This window comes from Lepus europaeus, chromosome 6, assembly GCF_033115175.1.
Source record: "Lepus europaeus isolate LE1 chromosome 6, mLepTim1.pri, whole genome shotgun sequence".
In the NCBI taxonomy this organism is placed as follows: domain Eukaryota; kingdom Metazoa; phylum Chordata; class Mammalia; order Lagomorpha; family Leporidae; genus Lepus; species Lepus europaeus.
The window spans coordinates 58922597-58943111 of NC_084832.1; the positions used below are offsets into that span (position 1 = coordinate 58922597).

The 20515-nt window shown below is 46.6% G+C and overlaps 2 protein-coding genes across 3 annotated transcripts in view; one reads left to right on the top strand and one right to left on the bottom strand.

Annotated features, from left to right (window-relative positions):
- Positions 1 to 1655: 1655 nt before the first annotated feature.
- On the bottom strand, positions 1656 to 7803 carry LOC133762088 (lethal(3)malignant brain tumor-like protein 2). The gene is made up of 2 exons (XM_062195167.1): positions 7798 to 7803; positions 1656 to 4016 (listed from the first exon to the last, which is right to left on the bottom strand). The coding sequence occupies exons 1-2, from the start codon at positions 7801 to 7803 to the stop codon at positions 1917 to 1919; spliced, it is 2106 nt and encodes a 701-aa protein (XP_062051151.1). The 3' UTR covers positions 1656 to 1916.
- Positions 7804 to 8253: 450 nt separating this feature from the next.
- COG3 (component of oligomeric golgi complex 3) overlaps positions 8254 to 20515 on the top strand; it is a 70203-nt gene continuing 57941 nt past the window's right edge. For both annotated transcript variants that reach the window (XM_062194162.1, XM_062194163.1), the window contains exon 1: positions 8254 to 8533. In XM_062194162.1, the coding sequence (XP_062050146.1) occupies positions 8360 to 8533 (174 nt within the window). In that variant the 5' untranslated portion in view covers positions 8254 to 8359. The remainder of the gene's footprint in view (positions 8534 to 20515) is intronic.

Sequence of the window (20515 nt, forward strand, 5' to 3'; positions counted from 1 at the left end):
AATCTTTTACAACTTGCTTCATTTCACTGTGTTTGCTTATCTCTAAATGGAACGTGATAAGCCAAACACTGCTTACTCAAGGGTCATGATAAAGAGATCAGAAGAAAAATCTCAATAAAATCAAACAAACAAAACGTCACCTATGATATGGGGACTTTCATCACTTAGGGAAGAAATTCCTCTGGCTTCATCTTTGTCCTTCTCCCCCAAATAGTCTATGTAATCCCATCTTCTCCTTCTCTCTCTGACATACACATCATGAACATGTATGTGTACCTTACGTGTGTAGATATATGCAATATGAGTGTTTATTAAATAATATCAATTTGAATGATTCCATGGGGAGAATTACACAGACTTTAATCAAATAGAAACAAAGTAAGAATTGTGGTAGACAACTTAGACACCAGTTTTATTCATCAGCCATGTAGTACTTCAGAGAATCAGCTAGCCACCGCCGAGAAGCAGGAAGGAATCTGACTTGTACCACGGAGAGGCAAAGGGACTCCTTATTGGAAGTTTGTCCTTAGGGTGGGATGTGACTGGACCATATTTCCCCAGACAGAAAAGAGTGCTAGAATCTAAGGAAGGATGTGGTATTTTATATGCCACTTCACATTACATTTTGAGCAATATTACCTTTTTTTTCAACATATATATGTCCATCCTGGTGCTCTAACAAATTAACATGTCCCATAAAAACTGTTGTTATTCTGTTCTATTGGATCCCACCCCACTGAACCCCTGAGGCAGCTGGGGACTCCCCAGTGCTCCAGCCCTGCTGTCCTCCCATGGGGTGCTCCGTCCCTCAGTTCAACGATAGCCCGGGCATCCTGGTGTTGCCTGTCCACCTCCTTCTCCCCTCATATCACCTCTCAGTAGCTAATTCAACTTCCATCCTTGGCCCAAATCTTTTTAAAAAATTTTTAAAAGGTGTACTTATTTATTTATTTGAATGGCAGAGTTACTGAAATAGAGAAGGAGAGGCAGAGAGAGAATCTTCTATCTGTTGGTTCACTCCACAAATGGCTACAGTGACCAGGGCTGGGCCAGGCTGAAGCCAGGAGCCAGGAGCTTCATTCAGGTCTCCCACATGGTAGCAGGAGCCCAGTTACTTGGGCCATCTTCTGCTGCTTTTCCCAAGCCACCAGAAGGAAGCTGGATTGGAAGTGGAGCACCCAGGACTCAAACTGAAACCAGTATGGGATGCCGGCACTGCAGGAGGCGGTTTTACACATTGTGCCACAATGCTGGTCCGGGCCCAAATTTTTTTCACGGGTTTCATGGTCTGCATTGAATTCCTTAATCTCATTAATAACTAGTTGGTAAAAGTATTTTAAGGAATTAAAAATCATGTTAAAAGAAAGTAGGGCGATCACGGATTTAGGAAAATCTGCAGTAGAAGCCCATCTGGGAGAGGAGATGCTCATATTTGACCCTTGCAGGGGGATATTTTGTAAAGAACTGTCAGCAGAAAATTCAACAGGATTCATTCCATTTGTGGGATTTGTGGAACTGGAGTTCAGTCCAATATGAAGTACAGAGAGTATGTTTTACAAATCTGGACAAATAGAACCATATGCTTCATGTACAACGATACTTAAAAATTCTTGGAAAGATGCATGTTATTATTTTTTTTTTGTGTGTGTGTCAGTCAGGTGACCTTTATTTACACACAGTTCAGTTCTGCCTTCCTGTGGAGCTACTATTCCAGCTTCCCCGCTCTGCCTGGGGCAGGGCTGCTCACACCCTGCCCCAGTCATGTAGCTCTTTCCTACCAGGACGGAGGCGTGAGGTGTCAGAGACCCGGGCCTCACAGCAGGCAGCATCTATACAAAAAGGCTCAGTTTCCACTCAGGAGGTGTGGCAGGCTGGGGGAGCAGAGGAGCCGCTCCCTCTGCCCAGCCCAGGCCGGCTCAGCCCGGGGTCTCCTGCTTGATCTCTGTGGGGACAGGCAGATCTGGACCCGAAGCCTTGCCAGGTGAGGCCGTGTGTAGGTGCTCGTCCTTCACACACACAGCAATGATCTCGTCGGGAACGGGCTCCGACGAGATCTCCCCCACCGTCTGCAGGTCATCGTCCAGCAGCGGCTTCTTGGACCCCTGCCTGAGGGGCCGGGTCTTGGTCGGCGGGATCCTTTTCCTTTTCTTCCCAAACTGCTTCTTTTTCTTCTTCGTGGCCTCTTTGGCCTTCAGAGGTGTGGCTGGTTCTGCGGCCACAGGAGGCTGGAGCTGGTAGCCAGTGAGCTCACACCAGCCCACGGGGTAGATGTCCGGGGATTCACAGTCCACCCACTGGTCGTACTCGTTGTCCCAGCCGTCAAAGTTGATGCTGAGCAGCCGATGTACCACCCGCGTCACCGTGGCCACACAGATAAGCCGGGGCTCCATCAGGTCCACGGCCTTCAGCTTCATGCCCACCTTGAAGCCATGGTTGGGGCAGTCCATGTTAAAGAGTCTCGACGGAGCTGCTTTGGACTTGGTTTTCTCCAAGTAGGTGTCCCAGCTGAAAGTCTGTGTCTCATATCCTTTTGGGGGTGTGAGCTCGATGTCATTTTTTTGGCAAAAGGTGGCTGGGAAGATGGCATGGGAGGAGGCGTGGTAACAGAACCAGTCCGAGCCATCTGTGGAGGGCCCGCCATCCACACAGATCATCAGGTAGCCGTCCAGGAGCACCTTGCAGATGGTGGCCACACAGATGTTGCCCAGATTCAGCGGGTCAATGGCCTCCAGCTTCATCCCCTCCTCAAACCAACCTCCTTCTGTGTAGACAGCTCGGACCTTCTTGAACAGGTAAGGGACGGCGTCACAGTAGATTTTCCGGAAGGTGGGATGATGGGCCATGTCACTGCGCCGCTCTGACATCTTGATGCCGTGGCCAACGCGCCGTGACCAACCCACTGGGTGGATCAAGGGGCTCCACATGTGGCACCAGAAGTCATCGTCACTGTCACCATCCTCATAGAGGAGTCGTAGGCGACCCCCAATGACTGTGTCCACCACAGCCATGCGGGTCCGTGACACCTGGGACTTGTCCACCACCTCCAGCCGCATGCCCTGACGAAAGGGGTACTTCATGCTCTCCACCATCTTGATGTGGAAATCCACGGGAAGCGTCCGGGAGCCCACCAGCTGCTTCATGAGGTAGCCCTTCCAGTCAGTGAACTTGGCGTGAATGGTCCGGGGGGGCACCAGGATCTTGCTGTTGATAGCACACCAGCCAATGGGGTGGACGTCCACTGTTCCCAGGTTGCACCAGAAGTCATTTTCAAAGCCTTCATAACGAAGAAGCACCCGATACCCTGTTGCCTGGGTGACGGAGGCGATCCAGTACACCCGGCTGGGGAGCACGGCGTCACTGTTGAGCACCTCCGCCTTCATCCCCTTCATCACGTCCTCCCACTGGTCGTAGAGCGGGACGTGTTTGAAGCAGCTGACAGGAGCAGCTTTGTAACTGTGATCCTTCAGGAACTTGCCCCAGTCGAAGCCCAAGACCAGAGCGTCTTGCCCTGTGGGCGTCCCATCGGCCAGCTGTCCAGTGCCCTGGGAGTGCAGGAAGGCTCCTATTTTAGCAGACCAGGCCACCTTGTGCAGCACTTTGGCTTTCTTGGTCGGTGGTTTCCCCTGTAATCTAGCCAAGATGCTGGCTTTCTTGGAGTTGGAGGAATAGCTCCTGGAGCAGGAGACGCTGCAGAACCTCTTGGTCTTGGAGAAGAAGGCTTCCCTTGTGCCCACGATACCACACATCTCACAGACAGCTGGCTCAGAACCACTGCCATCCACGGAGCGAGGAGTCCCAGGGCTCAGCAGGTGCAGAGGGGAGGTGGGCAGCTCCCCGGCTTCTCGATCTTCATTCTCTGGCTCACTCGACTCCTCCAGGTAGGAGCTGCTCTCACTGCCCACACTGCTGTTGTAACTCCGGAAACTGTCATAGCCACCAAACAGCTCCAAGTCACCGTCTTCCTCTTCTTCCTCCATTGGTTCCGAAGATGGGGTCTCCTCAGCGCCCCGTGGCTTCTCCGCATGTTATTTTTATTTCCATTTTTCCACATTTTGAGGTATCCTCGTATCTACAAGATGACTTTCTTTAGGACATGATGGTGGATTGATGTGGAGGAGCAGTGCTCTGAAGCCAGATTGAGTCATTTTAAACCCAACTTATTATTAAATGTGCTGGGTCTTAGTTCACCCATACAAGGATGGACTGGGTCCGAGGAAAGGTGAGTGCGCCGCTCGCCTGTTCCCCAGCCTCCCGATCCGGAGACAATCAGACGCAGCAGGGAGCCAAGTCTAGCAAGAACTTGTTTACTTCGTGCGAAACAGAACCTTTTATAGCACAAAACTGCAGAGTCATTGGGGCAGGGCTAATGACCAACCAATCACTTAAAAAATCACCTTATGGGGGGATTTCTATAGGACTAGCCATATGTCTATACACTTGTTACTAGTTTTGTTACCTCCCCTGATGTTGCGCAGCCAATTAGTTTTAGTGGTAAACAACTTTGGATTCCGCCCACCTTACTTCCTTTGGGCACCATCATGTAACTAATTTCCCCACAAAATGCAAAGCTCATTGCAAAATAAAAGAGAAAGAATAAAACAATGATCAGTAATTGCAACCATGCATCAATGTTTTTGAAATGTTTCCTTTGGTTAGTAGGGTCACAGACTGTTTCATTTTCCCTAGTTATATCACAACCATTTTCTCCAAGTGGATAAAATTTCCTACAACATAAACGTTTAAATTATTTTTAGATAATTTTAAGTTTCTGAAAAGTCACAAAGGCAGTATAGGGAGTTCAGGTATGTCTGAACCTCACCATGCACAATAATGAAAACCAGAAAGTTAACATTGGTCCAGTATTATTATCAAAACCACAGATGTCATTTGGATTTCCAAGTTTTACTCTACTGTTTCCCCACAGATGTCCTTTTTTTCCCCAGGCTCCAACCTAGGAGCCTACATCACTCTGGGATGTCAAGTCTCTCTTGTCCCTCCAACACGGAGCAGTTACTCAGTCTCTCCTTGTTGTAAGGGCCTTAACACTTTGAGAACATTGGCTAGTTGTTTGCAGGCTTTTTCTACATGTGACTTGCTTTTCCTATGATTTGAATGGGTTTTGCATTTTTTAAAAAGCATTTATTCATTTATTTGAAAGGCAGAGTTATAGAGAGAGGCAGAGAGAGAGAGAAAGAGAGACAGAGAGAGGTCTTCCATCTGCTGGTTCACTCCCCAGGCCGCAACAGCCAGAACTGCGTCATTCCGAAGCCAGGAGCCAGGAGCCAGGAGCTTCTTCTGAGTCTCCCACACGGGTGCAGGGGCCCAAAGACTTGTGCCATCTTCTGCTTTCCAAGGCACATCAGCCAGAAGCTGGATCAAAAGTCGAGCATGGCCAGCACTGTGGTGTATGTAGTGGGTAAAGCTGCCAGCATCCCATATGAGTGCTGGTTCGAGTCCTGGCCACTTCACTTTCTTTCTTCTTCTTCTTCTTCTTCTTTTTTTTTTTTTTTTAAGATTTTATTTATTTTATTTGAGAGTTAGAGTTACAGACAGTGAGAGGGAGAGACAGAGAGAAAGGTCTTCCTTCCGTTGGTTCACTTCCCAAATGGCTGCAACAGCTGGAAGCTGCGCTGGAGGCCAGGAGCCTCCTCTGGGTCTCCCACATGGGTGCAGGGACCCAAGGACTTGGGCCATCTTCCACTGCTTTCCCAGGCCAAAGCAGAGAGCTGGATCAGAAGTGGAGCAGTGGCCGGCGCTGCTGCTCAATAGGCCAATCCTCCGCCTGTAGCGCTGGCACCCCGGGTTCTAGTCCCGGTTGGGGCGCCGGATTCTATCCCGGTTGCTCCTCTTCCAGTCCAGCTCTCTGCTGTGGCCCGGGAGTGCAGTGGAGGATGGCCCAAGTGCTTGGGCCCTGCACCCGCATGGGAGCCCAGGAGAAGCACCTGGCTCCTGGCTTAGGGTCACTGTCCACTCTGCCTATCCAAAAAAAAAAAAAAAAAAAAAAAAGTGGAGCAGCTGGGACTAGAACTGGCACCCATATGGGAGCCAGCAATGCAGGTGGAGGATTAATCTACTGCACCACAGTGCTGGCCCCCTGCTTCACTTTCAATCCTGCTCTCTGCTATAGCCTGGGAAAGCAGTAGAAAATGGCCCAAGTCTTTGGGCCCCTGCACCCACGTGGGAGACCCAGAAGAAGCTCTTGGCTCCTGGCTTCAGATCGGCACAGGTCCAGCCGTTATGAACCAGTGGATGGAAGACCTCTCTCTCTCTCTCTGTCTCTGCCTCTGCCTCTCTATAACTCTGCTGCCTTTCAAATAAATAAATAAATCTTAAAAAAAAAAAAAAAACCTGCCATGCCACAGCGCCAGCCCCAAGGTTTTGCATTTTTGGCAGCATCACCGCAGAACCTGTGCCTAGTCCTCCACCCAGCATGGCAGGAGGGCCCTGCTGATGATGTTAACCTCAATCACTTGGTTAAGGTGATGTCTGCCAGGCTCCTCTGCTGTAAAGTTACTCTCCTCCCTAATTATCAATAAATATCTTGGGGGAATTGTGCAACAGAGCCCCTCAAATTAAAAAAAAATCAAATCCCTCAGCCCCGTTAACCATCTGCGAGTTGTTTCTCCTTCAGGACCACTCCCCTACCCCCCACCCCCCATTTTCTTCCCCTGTCAAATTTCAAATTCTTCAGCCCTCTTATGATCAGTTTCTAAGTTTTTTGCCCCCCTCCACCCCGCCCCGAGAAAAATTCTTATTCTTTAAAGGAGCACTTCGGGGCCAGTGCTTTGGCACAGCAGATTAAGCTGCCTTCTTTAGTGCCAATATTCCATATGGGCTGCTCCACTTCTGATCCAGCTCCCTGCTAATGCACCTGGGAAAGCAGCAGAGGGTGGCTCAAGTGCTTGGGTCCCTGTCACTCACATGGGAGACCTGGAAGAGGTTCTTGGCTCCTGGCTTCAAACTGGTCCAGCCCTGGCTGTTGTGGCCATTTGTGGAGCGAACCAGCAGATGGAAAATCTCTCAGTCTCTCTTTCCTCCTCTGCCTTTCAAATGAATCTAATAAAATAAGTCTTAAAAAAAAGAAGCAATTAATGATCAGGACAGAATAAATGTCATCAAGCTTATGGGTGAACGATATGTTATCAAGGTGTGCGTCCTAGGGTGATCATGCCAGAATTTGCACATACACCGCTCAGAGAGAAGAAGTACCAAAGACATTCCCTAAAACTCAACCCCTCTCTCTCCACCCCCAATTTCTCCAGCTTGTGTGTTTATAGGAGCTGCTTCCCTGAGTTAGAAGGGAGGTAATTTGGAGGGGAGAGCCCTTACCTCCTCTGCCTGGCCACACAAAAAGCAAACACACTGTCTCGGCCAACACACTTGTTGCTCTGGTTCTACAACAATTATTTGGGAAGATACACATTCCTGTTTCTCCTTGAACTTTCACCTATTTTGGCATCCATCCTTATGCTACAATTATTACCGTGGTGTTCTAATGACCTTCTATTTTCCTCATTCTTATGTTTATTGATTGTAATTCTTCTGTAAAGTACAAGGTTGTTTCTTCTCCTCTACTTATTTAAATCATTTATTTATATCAGAATGCACTCAGGGTATTCCTCTATAGGTTATGATCCAATACTATCACTACAACGTTGTGCAAACTTACAAAATGGCTTAAATGGCAGAGTAATATTCCAATTACATGTCTGTATCACGAATTCCCGAACCAAATCTGTAATGCTGGACATTTAGATGTTTCCGATTATTCGACACTATTAATGGTGTTTGATTTACATGCATCTTTGCATTTTTAAATGTTTTTCCATAAATTAGTTTCCTAACAGGAATTATGGGATGTTGGAAAAGTACCCTCGTAGTTTTGATCTAAGCGGCGGAAACTGTCATCATGTCAACATGGAAATCACACACACGCCACGCTCTCCACTCAGACTAGACTACCCAGCTGTGGGCAGACACACGGTAGATCCCGAGCTCACGGGGGCCCCTGCCGGCAGGGTGACTTGGCGACAGTGTCTCACTAGCACGGAACAATAAAGTTATTGATGTTGAAGAAGAAACTTCCGGTAGGGGCATTCCTATTTCCGTCAGGCCCTGCCTGTCTTAGCCACTGCTACAACCCAACCGGAAATACTTGTACCCCGTTTAAAGCCACGTCTATCCTGGTTTCGGCCCCGCCCACATACTGGGAAGCGTTTCCGGGGCAAAGTCACTCCGGCTCGCCCCGCCCCGCAGCCGGTGCTGCGCTGGAAACCCGGGTTCTCCCGGAAGTGGCCGGGACCTCTCTGTCGGGGTCCCCTCTGTCCCGCTGCTGCTGAGGGCCGCGGGGGCGGAGGCGATGGCGGAGGCGGCGCTGCTGCTGCTGCCAGAGACGGCGGCGGACCGGGACGCCCGCGAGAAGCTGGCTCTCTGGGATCGGAGACCAGACTCGACGGCGCCGCTGACCGACAGGCAGACCGACTCGGTGCTGGAGCTGAAGGCGGCGGCGGAGAACCTGCCGGTGCCGGATGAGGTGAGGCGAGGAGCGGGAACCGGGCTGGGCGAAGGCGCGGGGATGCTTCTCAGCCGTCCTGGCGGGACTCTGGCCTCGCCAGCCTCTGCCCGGGCTCTGTCCACTCCTCCCGGGACACGGTGGCCGGATCCAGTGGGAGGGGCCCTTCACCTCCCGGGGCTGTCAGGCCTCGCGTTGCCGCGACCCCACCGAGCTGCCACCCACCCAGGGAGGGTTGCGGGAGCATCCAGTGGCCGGTGCCTGACATCGCTCCCTGTGGCGTGGGACGGTTGGCTGGGAGCTTTGCTCGGGGCGTCTTGCCCCAGGCGTGACCCTGCTGCCCACCGCCTCTCTGGAGGGGCGCGGACCCTGAGGGCTTTGGCTGCAGGAGAGGCTCCAGGTGGTGCTCGTTGACCACCTTAATGAATAACCTCACCGCCTTTTACCTTTGGCAAGGGGGACTTGGGGAGAACGAAACTTGATCCTGAGCGTGTTTCATTCATCAGACATTGAACGCTGGGCTGTCGATCAAGTGCAGGTTACGGGAGATCCGATTTATTTGACCCGTGCATAGCAATAAAAGTAAATTTCTTTGCAAACTGGGCCAGTACATTATTAAGGTATGCTAGTTTAATCCAGTTACCATTGAGATATGCATAGTACTGCGTCTGTGAATTTCAGTTTAATTAGTTATATGGACAACAGGGACGTCCTATGAATTGTCGGATGTGACAAACTTTTTCTTGTTTTGAGGACCAGGTTTAAGAGTATTAAAAGCCAGTGATGGTTATTTTTGGTGTTGGAAGCATTCTTTTTACTTGGTTTAGAACTTGTGTCCAAATGAAGGTTGATTTGGCCTTTAGCTTTTTCTGCCTTGAGACCTCAGAGGTTTGCTTTGGAAGTTTTCTGCACATTCGGTCTTGCACACCCTGCCATAAAGTAGGCGTTCATTCCTTGGCTTCTCTAACTCGAGGATGTTGTGCCGGAAGTGGGTTTGAGGAAGTGGGAGGACATTTCTTTGGTTTGGCTATCTAAGTCTTATGATGTGGATAATAAAAGTTGTTTGCTCTGTAAATTTCCCAAATCTTTATAATTGATGTGGCTTTTCCTGAAGCAGGATGCTTGGACTTCAGAGCACACACACGTGTGTGTGTGTGCATGAGTGTGTGATATTCTACAAGAAAATACTCTTTAAAAATTATTTTTAACTATTGCATTTTTTTTTTTCATTGGGAGGCAGAGGGACAAAGAGGTGCTCCCATCTGCTGGGTCACTCCCAGATGCCTGTGGTCGCTGGGGCTAAAGCCAGGAACAGGAAACTCAGTCCGGCTCTCTCATGTAGGTGGCAGGAACCCAGTTACTTGAGCCCTCACTGCTGTCTCCCCAGGTCTGCATTAGCAGGAAGATGGACTCGGGAGCTAGAGCCAGGAATGGAATCCGTGTACACTGATGAGGGATGAGTGTGTCTTAACGCTAGGTCGAATGCCTGTCTCTGTCATTGATGTTCTGATAGAGGTTGCTTTGAATATCTAAATTGTTGTGTTTGGGACATTTTAATAGTATTATTCTTTTTTAAAGGTTTTTAATTTTGAAAGAGAGAGAGAGAGGGAGAGAGAGAAAGAGAATCTTCCATCCTCTGGTTCACTCCCCAGTTGATGGCAACAGCCAGCTGGGTCAGACCGAAACCAGGAGTCAAGAGTTTCTTCTGGGTCTCCTATGAGTATGGTAGGGCCCAAGGACTTGAGCCATCTTCTGCTGCTTTCCCAGGTGCATTAGCAGGGAGGTGGATTGGAAGTGGAACAGCTGGGAATCAAACCAGCTTAACCTGCTATGCCACAGTGCTTGGCCCCTGTATTGATTCTCCTAAACCATGAACATAGAATGTCTTTCCATTTTGTGTCCTCTTTAGTTTTTTTCATCAATGTTTTAACACAATTTTTCATGGTAGAGATCTTTCACCTCTATGGCTAAACTTATTCTTAAGTTTTTTTTGATAGCTATTGGAAATGAGATTGGTTTCTTGATATCTTTTTCAGATAATTTGTTTTTGGGAAAAAAAAAATGATACTGATCTTTTTACATTGACTTTGTATCCTACGGCTCTGCTGAATTTGTTTATTGGTTCGAGTAGTGTTTGGTGGAGGCTGGGGTTTTCCAGATAGAAGATCATGTCATCTGTAAACAATGACAATAAGGCTTCCTCCTTTCCAGTTTGGTTACCCTTTATTTCTTTCTCTTGACTAATTGTTCTGGCTAGGACTCCAGTAATGTGTTGAATAAAAGTGGTGGAAGTGGGCAACCTTGTGTTGTTCCAGATCTTAGAGAGAAAGCCTTCAGCGTTTCTCCATCTGGTATGATGTTAACTATATGATGTTAACAACAACAGCTGTTGTTGATATTTTTGAATATTTGTATATATATTGAAGTATGTTCTTTCTATTCCTAATTCGTTCCTAATCTTATCATGAAGGATGTTGGGTTTTATTCCAGTGTTTTTTCTATATCTTGAATGACCATTGGATCTTTATCCATTCTGTGTATGTTTGCAATCACACTTATTTTGTTTGTTTGTTTGTTTTGACAGGCAGAGTGGATAGTGAGAGACAGAGAGAAAGGTCTTCCTTTTTGCCGTTGGTTCACCCTCCAATGGCCGCTGCGGCCGGCGCATCGCGCTGATCCGAAGCCTGGAGCCAGGTGCTTCTCCTGGTCTCCCATGCGGGTGCAGGGCCTTGGGCCATCCTCTACTGCCTTCCCGGGCCACAGCAGAGAGCTGGCCTGGAAGAGGGGCAACCGGGATAGAATCCGGCGCCCCAGCCGGGACTAGAACCTAGTGTGCTGGCGCCGCAAGGCGGAGGATTAGCCTGTTAAGCCACGGCGCTGGCTCAATCACACTTATTAATATACATATGTTGAACTGCCCTTGTTCGTGGGATGAATCCCACTGGCTCGTGGTGAATGATCTTCTTAATGTGCTGTTGGATTTAGTTTGTTAGTATTTTGAGAATTTTTGCATCTATGTTCATCAAGGATATTGGTCTGTAGCTTTCTTTTTTTGTTGTGTCTGTCTGATTTTTGTATCAGGATAATGCTTGGCCTCCTAGAATGAGTTTGGAAGAATTCCCTTCCGTTCTGCTTTTTGCAATAAGGATTGGTGTTAATTCTTCTTAAAAGGTTTGGTAGAATTCGCCAGTGAAGCTATCTGGGCTTTTCTTGGATGGGATACTTTTTATGACTGATGCAGTCTCACTGCTCATTGGTCTGTTGAGGTCATCTCTTTTTTCAAGATTCAACCTTGATAAGATGTATGAATCAAGGAATTTGTAAAAGAATGGGTTTTTACTGTCATAAATCATAAACCTTTTTATTCTCATTGAACATAAAAGAGGGAGTTTGAATTAAATGGAATCTTCTCATTTTTCACTCCATTCTTCCATATTTATGCACTGTAATACCTGTCATTAGCGACATGCAATCTTTTTTTTTTTTTTTAAAGACTTGTTTATCTGAAAGAGTTACACAGCGAGAGAGCTCAGAGGCAGAGAGAGAGAGAGAGAGAGAGAGAGAGAGAGATCGATCTTCCGTCTGCTGGTTCACTCCCCAATTGGCTGCAACGGCCGGAGCTGCGCCAATCTGAATCCTGGAGCCAGGAACTTCCTCTGGGTCTCCCACACAGGGGCAGGGGCCCAAGGAATTGGGCCATCTTCCACTGCTTTCCCAGACGATAGCAGAGAGCTGGATTGGAAGTGGAGCAGCTGGGACTTGAACCAGTGCCCATCTGGGATGCTGGCACTGCAGGTGGCAGCTTTGCCCCCTACACCACAGCGCAGAGCCGGTCCCTGGCATGCAATCTTTTAACATATTTACATGCCTGTTGTGAGCTAGGAATTGGGGGTGGAAAGACAAATAGAAAAGAAGACATCCTTAGCCTCCTAGTTCTGACATAATTGTAGGAAGCGTGAGCACGTAAAAAAAGAACAAAGAAGGTAAGTTCAGATGGCGATCTATGAAACAAGGAATAATGTGGGATGGTGTGGCATAAAAGGGACGGAATGTGCCCTTTTTGGTAAGGGAGCAGGGCCTTTCTAAGAAAGTGACAGTCCCCACTGAGAACTGATGATGGTGGTGGGGGGTAGGGTGAGGGAAGAAACCACCCTTGGAAAAACCTATGAAACAACATTCTAGGTGGAGGAGAAAGTAGTGCAAGGTCATGGGCTGAGGATGAACTAAACAAGTGACAGTTCAGTGAGGGTCTTCTGGTACATACAGCCTTGATAATGAACTCCTGTGAGAGTGAAATAAAATAGCCTGTTACTTCCCTATCTTCCAATCTTTGAGGGTCCTGGCTGTGGCAGCTATTTGGGGAGTGACCCAGTGGATGGAAGGTCTCTGTGTGTCTCTCACTCTCTCTAACTCTGCCTCTCAAAAAAAAAAAAAAAAAGGCCACAACTGCCACCTCTGGGCCAGGCTAAAGCCAGGAGCCTGGAACTCCGTCCAGGTTTCCCGCATTGAAGGCAGGGGCCCAAGCACTTGGGCTGCTTTCCCAGGTGCATTAGCAGGGAGCTGGGTTGAATGGAAGTAGAACAGCTGGGACTCAAACTGGGCTACTGATATTGCAAGCACAGGCTTAACCTGTTGTGCCATAATGCTGGCCTCGGAATTAAGTTTTTATAAGAAGTTTTATTTATTTTCATTCTATTTGAAAGAGAGAGGGAGGCTGAGGGAGAACTTCTATATTCTGGTTTACTCACTAAATGCCTGCAACAGCCGAGGGTTGGGCCAGGCTGAAGCCAGGAGCCTAGAAACTCCATCTAGATCTCCCATGTGAGTGGCAGGAACCCAAGTACTTGAACCATCACCTGCTATCTCCCAGGACGCTCACTTGCAGGAAATTGGATTGGAAGAGGAGAAGCCAGAACTCTAATCCAGGCACTCCGACATTGAATGAAGATTTCCCAAGTGGTGACTTAACTGCTAAGCCAGACCCCCGCCCTGGAATTAATTTTTTATTGTCCCTATTTCTACTCTTGACGTTGACAGTAAAAAAGAATGCCTCAATTTTCATTTTGTCCAACCAGTGTTGTGTTTCTGTAATGTTTCACAATTTTTATGAGATAAATTATTTCCTGAACAGTTGGAGCTGGGTGGGTTAATAGAAGAGCAAAGGTGCCAACTCACTGTCTAAATATCATAAAACAGTTAACTTCTTTAGAAAATACCTTCTCTTTTATGAAGGAGAGCTGTTTTTTACTGTGGAAAGGAGTCATACTTTTATTTTCTTCTAGGAGTTACACCTTTTTTTTTTTTCTTCATTAGATGAAAGAAGCCAGGGAAAGTTTTTTTCTTTGATAAATTTAGTAATTCTTGATAAAATGCTAAAATTGTTTACCCTGAAATCCACCTGTAATTTACTATTATAAGTCTAGTCTTCTTACGGACTGTGTGATCTTAGACATGTCATTCAACTTCACTTTGCCTCCATTTTTGTTTTTATAAAGTGGGGACTTACCTCATGGGAAGAATTGAATGCAGTAGTGGGCAAAGTGTACCTGGCAAGCTACTTACTAGTATTATATTATTCATGTGCTTTCTTTAAAATGATCAGTGCCCTATAAAATAGATTAGAATGGTGTGATCCTGAGCTGGTAGAGGTATTGGGAGGCCAAAGTAAGAAAAAAAGGGGTAAAGGGCCTTGAGGAAGGTTCTGAGACGCTGTCTGTATCTCTTCCATAGTTTGTTCCAGAGAAAGTGACATGCATTTTCGTTTAGGGAATGAATTAATTGGCCATGACAGTGATGTTCTCCAACCCAGAACTCTGCCAGAAGTAAAGCTTGGGAGAGCAAGGTAGATTTGTGTGTTCCTGGACCTGCTCAGCTGGTCAGGCAGAGTTTGTAGTTTGTAGTTTGTAGTTGTTATTATGTTTCTCGGTTTGCATAAATTATGCAGTCGCTCTTCAGCACTGTCAGCCAGAGTCCAGATCTGTGTCCTCCTCTCTGGTGGAATCTGTCTGCTTTACCGGGAAGCCAGGACAGTGCGAGGGAGCTGGAGGCTTTTGGTCAGCTCTTCAACAGTGCAGGAGAGAGGGCAGAACAGAATTGTGATACCGCTTCTTGACTGGTCACTCTTCCAGGTATTTAGAGAAAGAAGTAAGCTGGGGCCTTTTCCTAGTGGGGCATGTACCTAATGGGGACATTTTCTTATTTGACATTAAAAGCAACTTGGTGGGGCCGGTGCCATGGCTCACTTGGTTAATCCTCTGCCTGTGACACCAGCATTCCGTGTGGGCTCTGGGTTCTAGTCCTGGTTGCTCCTCTTCCAGTCCAGCTCTCTGCTGTGGCCCGGGAGGGCAGTGGAAGATGGCCCAAGAGTTTGGGCCCCTGCACCCACATGGGAGACCAGGAGAAAGCACCTGGCTCCTGGCTTCGGATCGGAGTAGCTCTGGCTGTAGCGTCCATTTTGGGGGTGAACCAACAGAAGGAAAACCTTTCTCTCTGTCTCTCTCTCACTAACTCTGTCAGAAAAAAAAAACAAAGCAATTTGGTTTGCTACTTTAATAAATAATTTATTTGAAGTGGTTACCTTGGACTTTCTTGCTTGGTTTAAGAGAAAATGTTTTTTTATTAGGGAACACAATAGGGAGCTTCTTCCTGCTTTTAGTATTTAAAGTTCTTATGATTGAAAAGGAGTTAGTACTTGTTCTAGAAGTAATCAAACAATGCTTTTTCTTTCTTTTTAAAACTTATTTATTTGAAAGGCAGACTTACAGAGAGGCAGAGGCAGAGAGAAAGAGAGTGAGTGAGAGCGAGAGCCAACAAGGGGGCTTCTATCCACTGGTTCGTTCCCCAAATGGCCACAACAGCTGGAGCTTGGCCAATCTGAAGCCAAGAGCTTCTTTCAGATCTCCCAGGCAGGTGCAGGGACCCAAAGACTCAGGCCATCTTCCACTGCTTTCCCAGGCCACAGCAGAGAGCTGGATCGGAAGTGGAGCAGCTGGGATTTGAGCTGGTGCCCATATAGGATGCTGGCACTGCAGGCGCCAGAATGCTGTTTCATAAATTCAAATTGTCATATATGCTTACACCTTCTAGATGAAAGAATATGTCTAGAATACCTATTTTAGTTTCTCAAGTATCCAGAGTTTCTGCATGACGTTATATTCTAAAGTAGAGGAGAAACATTTTTTTTCCCCAGGGGGAAGAAGTTTGGGAGAATAGACTGAGCATATGTGTTTGATATACCCAGATCTCTTGAAATGACAGTAATAAATTTGTGGCACATACAGGCCAAAGATGTTATCAGTGAACCTGCAGTGTGGTCAGATTTGTAGAAGGAAGGGAGTATAATTTTTAAAATGTCTGAAGACTTAATCACAGAATAAAGTATGAACATTGTACATTTTGACAACCTACACAAGAGATGATATAGGTGACAGAATTAAAATAGGAGAGTACTGATTTCTTCATCTTACATAGTAGGGAGTCAATAGGTAGGTCCTAAAATTGGTGAATTCAAGCACAAAACTATAAATCTGATTTTTCAGAATCACGGGGTAACCATCAAAACTATTAAAAATGGTTAAACTGGTTAAAAATGGAGGGAAGAAAGTTTTATTTTTCATTTTAACTCAATTATTTGGATTAAAAAGTAGGTTTGTGTATTTCAAACAGTTTTTATAAAGATTGGTAGAATTAGAATTATCCTTGTTTCTTTCTGCCTTTAAGGCTCTCATTCTACCGAGATTTTTAGAGATATTTCCCAAATTATAAATGTGAGTATTGCCTCAGAGAAAATTTGGAAGACAAGGGAAGAGGGGAAGATGAGAGACTTACTTTTCACTTACATATCATGCTGTACTCCTAGACATTTAAAATAATGAATCTGTTATAGTTTAATTACAGATAAAGAATAACAGATTTAGGGGCCAGTGCTGTGGCTTAGCAGGTAAAGCCACCGCCTGCAGTGCCAGCATCCCATATGGGCACTGGTGCAAGTCCCAGCTACTCCACTTCTGATCCGGCTCTTTGCTATGGCCTGGGAAAGCAGTAGAAGATGACCCAAGTCCTTGGGCCCCTGCACCTGTGAGGGAGACCCAGAAGAAGCTCCTGGCTCCTGGCTTCGGATTGGCACAACTCCAGCCGTTGTGGCCAATTGGGGAGTGAACCAGTAGATGGAAGACCTCTTTCTCTCTCTCTTTCTCTCTCTGTCACTCCATCTCTCTCTTTGTAACTCTGACTTTCAAGTAAATAAATAAATCTTAAAAAAATTAACAAATTTAAAGAGTAAGTTCCATATTTTCCTCTGTTCTATTGAAGAGACAATTGAAAATACCTTTTTCAAATGAAAAAGGCAAGGTGTGTATAGTATATTGCTGTTTGAGTTAAAAAATGTGCTTCTTACTTACATGTGTGGACTGTGTCAGGGAAGATTCATAAGACAATAGTAGCATTGATAGCCTGCCCCATAGGAGGGAGCTGATGGCTGGGAATAGGTCGGAGGGAAGCAGACACGGAATAGCCTTAGAATTTTATCTGGAACTTGTTAAAATACTGAGAAGTAGTGTGTATTAACTTTATGTAGTGAAGTCCTCATGAACTCTGATAGGAGAATATGATTATGATTTTTTAATCTAGAGATTTTTTTAAAAAATTATTGTTTAAATTTACATGCAGTTACAAATAATACAAAGAGGTCCCTGTACATTTTATTTGGCTTCCCTCAGTGGTAACATTTGTAAAACTATAGTATTGGTATTTTGATTTTGATGTTGGTCTACGTCCCCCCCTCCTTTTCTTTTTGGTTAAAGGGGAAGTTTTTTTTTTTAATTATTATTATTATTTTTTTTTTGACAGGCAGAGTGGATAGTGAGAGAGAGAGAGACAGAGAGGAAGGTCTTCCTTTTTGCCGTTGGTTCACCCTCCAATGGCCGCTGCGGACGGCGCATCGCGCTGATCCGAAGCCAGGAGCCAGGTGCTTCTCCTGGTCTCCCTTGCGGGTGCAGGGCCCAAGGACTTGGGCCATCCTCCACTGCCTTCCCGGGCCACAGCAGAGAGCTGGCCTGGAAGAGGGGCAACTGGGATAGAGTCCGGCGCCCCAACCGGGACTAGAACCCGGTGTGCCAGCGCCGCAAGGCAGAGGATTAGCCTGTTAAGCTACGGCGCCGGCCAAATTATTTTTTATTATAGTCGAAAGCAGACAAACAGAGGGAGAGGGAAGAGATGTCTTCCATCCACAGGCTCACTCCCCAGATTCCTGTTGTAGCCAGGGCTGTGCCGAACCCAAGCAGTCCTAAACTGAGGTCTCCCATGTGGGTGGCAGGGACCCAAGTACTTGAGCCTCACCTGCTGCCTCCCAGGGTGCATGTTTGCAGGAAGTTGGAATGAGGAAGCGGAGCTGGGACTCAGGGCCAGGACTTGAACCAAGGCACTCTAGTATGGCATGCTGGCACCCCAAGTGGTGTCTTAACTGCTGTGCTAAATACCTATCCCTACATTCTTTTTAAAGTTAGATTTGTAATTTTTTTTTCTCAAAAAGGTGAGATTAAAGATGGGTATGGACCTAGGTGGTATTGGAAGGCTGCAGTTTGTTAGGTTATCTGTGTGTTTCACTGTCTTTGTTGACTGCCCTGGGGTTTACCAGGTGCTACTTTAGTTAGTCACAGTTTACCTGCAAGTATTGTACCACACCAGGTGTCATTTAAGAACCTTAATAACCTTTCTCTTTTGGGCTGGTGTTGCCGGGGATTTTACTTTTACCAACATTATAAACCCACAATACATTGCTACTATTTCTGTTTTTGATATTTCTTTCTGAGTAATGAAAAAGAAAAAAGTGTCATATTTGCCTTCATTTTACCTTTAGTGTTTTTTTTTTTTTTGTAAATCCAGATTTCTGCCTGAAGAACAACTTCTACTACTACTACTACTACTACTACTACTACTACTACTACTATTTCTTCTTCTTCTTCTTCCTCTTCCTTCTCTTCTTCTTTTAAAGATTTATTTATTTAGGGCTGGTGCCACGGATCAATAGGCTTATCCTCCGCCTGCGGCGCCGGCACACCAGGTTCTAGTCCCGGTCGGGGTGCTGGATTCTGTCCCGGTTGCTCCTTTTCCAGGCCAGCTCTCTGCTATGGCCTGGGAAGGCAGTGGAGGATGGCCCAAGTGCTTGGGCCCTGCACCCGCAAGGGAAACCAGGAGAAGCACCTGGCTCCTGGCTTTGGATCAGTGTGGTGCGCTGGCTGCAGTGGCCACTGAGGGGTGAACCAACAGAAAAGGAAGACCTTTCTCTCTGTCTCTCTCTCTCACTGTCCACTCTGCCTGTCAAAAAAAAAAAAAAAAAAGATTTATTTATTTATTTGAAAGAGTTATAGAGAACAGCAGCAGAGAGAGAGGTCTTCCATCCACTTGTTCACTCCCAAATTGGCCACAAGTGGCGGAGCTGTGCTGAACTGAAGCCAGGAGCTTCTTCCGGGTCTCCCATGCGGGTGCAAGGGTCCAAGCACTTGGGCCGTCTTCTGCTGCTTTTCCAGTCCATAGAAGAGAGCTGGATCAGAAGTGGAGCAGTGGTGTGCCGGCCGCAGTGCGCCAGCCACAGTGGCCATTGCGGGGTGAACCAATGGAAAAGGAAGACCTTTCTCTCTCTCTCTCTCTCTCTCTCTCACTGTCCATTCTCCCTGTCAAAAAAAAAAAAAAAAAAAAAAGGAGCAGCCAGGACTCGAACCACCGGCCATATGGGATGCCAGCACTGCAGGCAGCAGCTTTACCTGCTATACCACAGCACCAGCCCCTGATGAACTTCTTTTAGCATTTCTTGTAGTGGGTGGCCTGACAGTGGATTTTCTCAACTTTTGTTAGTTTAGATAGCCTTGATTGTTCTTTCATTTTATTTTTAAAAAATTTGTTTGAGAGGCAGATAGAGAGGGGGAAAGAGGAGAAGGGAGGGCAGAGGGAGGAAGAGGGGAAGGGAGGGAGGGGGAAAGAGAGAACACTCCCATCTGCTGGCTTATTCCCTAAATGCCTGCAATAGCCGGGGTTGGGCTGGGGCCCCAGGGTGCCAGGAGCCCCATTGCTTGGCCATCGATGCTGCCTACCCTCAGGATCTGTGTTAGCAAAAAGCTGAAGTCAGAGGATGAACCCAGGTACTCTGACGTGGGATACAGGAATCCAAAATGCCTAGGCTCAATGCTCAATGCTGATTCCCTCTCCTACATGTTATTATTATTATTTTAGATTTATTTATTTATTTGAAAGAGTTACACAGAGAAGGAAAGGCAGAGAGAAAGAGACAGAGAAGAAGGAAGGAGGAGGGAGGGAGAAGTTTGGTTCACTCCCCAACTGCACCAATCCAAAGCCAGGAGCCGGGAACTTCTTTCGGGTCTCCCACACGGGTGCAAGGGCCCAACTTGGGCCATCTTCTTCTGCTTTCCCAGGCCACAGCAGAGAGGTGGATCAGAAGTGGAGCAGCTGGGACTCAAACCAGTGCCCATATGGGATGCCAGCAGTGCAGGCGGTGGCTTTACCCCCTATGCCACAGTGCCGGCTCCACTCTCCTTCATGTTAAAAAACATTTTCACTGAGTATAGAATGCTGGATTGATTTTTTTTTTTTTTCCTTTTGGCACTCTAAAGAGGCCACTCCATTATTTCTGGTTTGCATAATTGCTGATGAAAACTCTGCTCTAATTTTTTCTTTGTTCCTCTGTATATAATGTGTTTTTTTTCCTTCTTCAGAATTTTGTCTTTGATTTTTATGAGTTTGAATATGATGTATCTAGAGGGTGTGTGTGTGTGTGTGTGTGTGTGTATTCTGCATGGAATTCTCCAAGCTTCTTGAAAGCTGCAGTTACATTGTTTTTAGGAAATTTTCAACTATCTATTCAAATATTTCTTCTACTATTTTTTTTTCTTATTCTTTTAGGATTCCAATTACACATATATCAGATCTTTCAATATAATCTCACAGTTCCTCGATGCTGTGTTCAGCTTTTTTCCCCCTATTCTCTTTGTT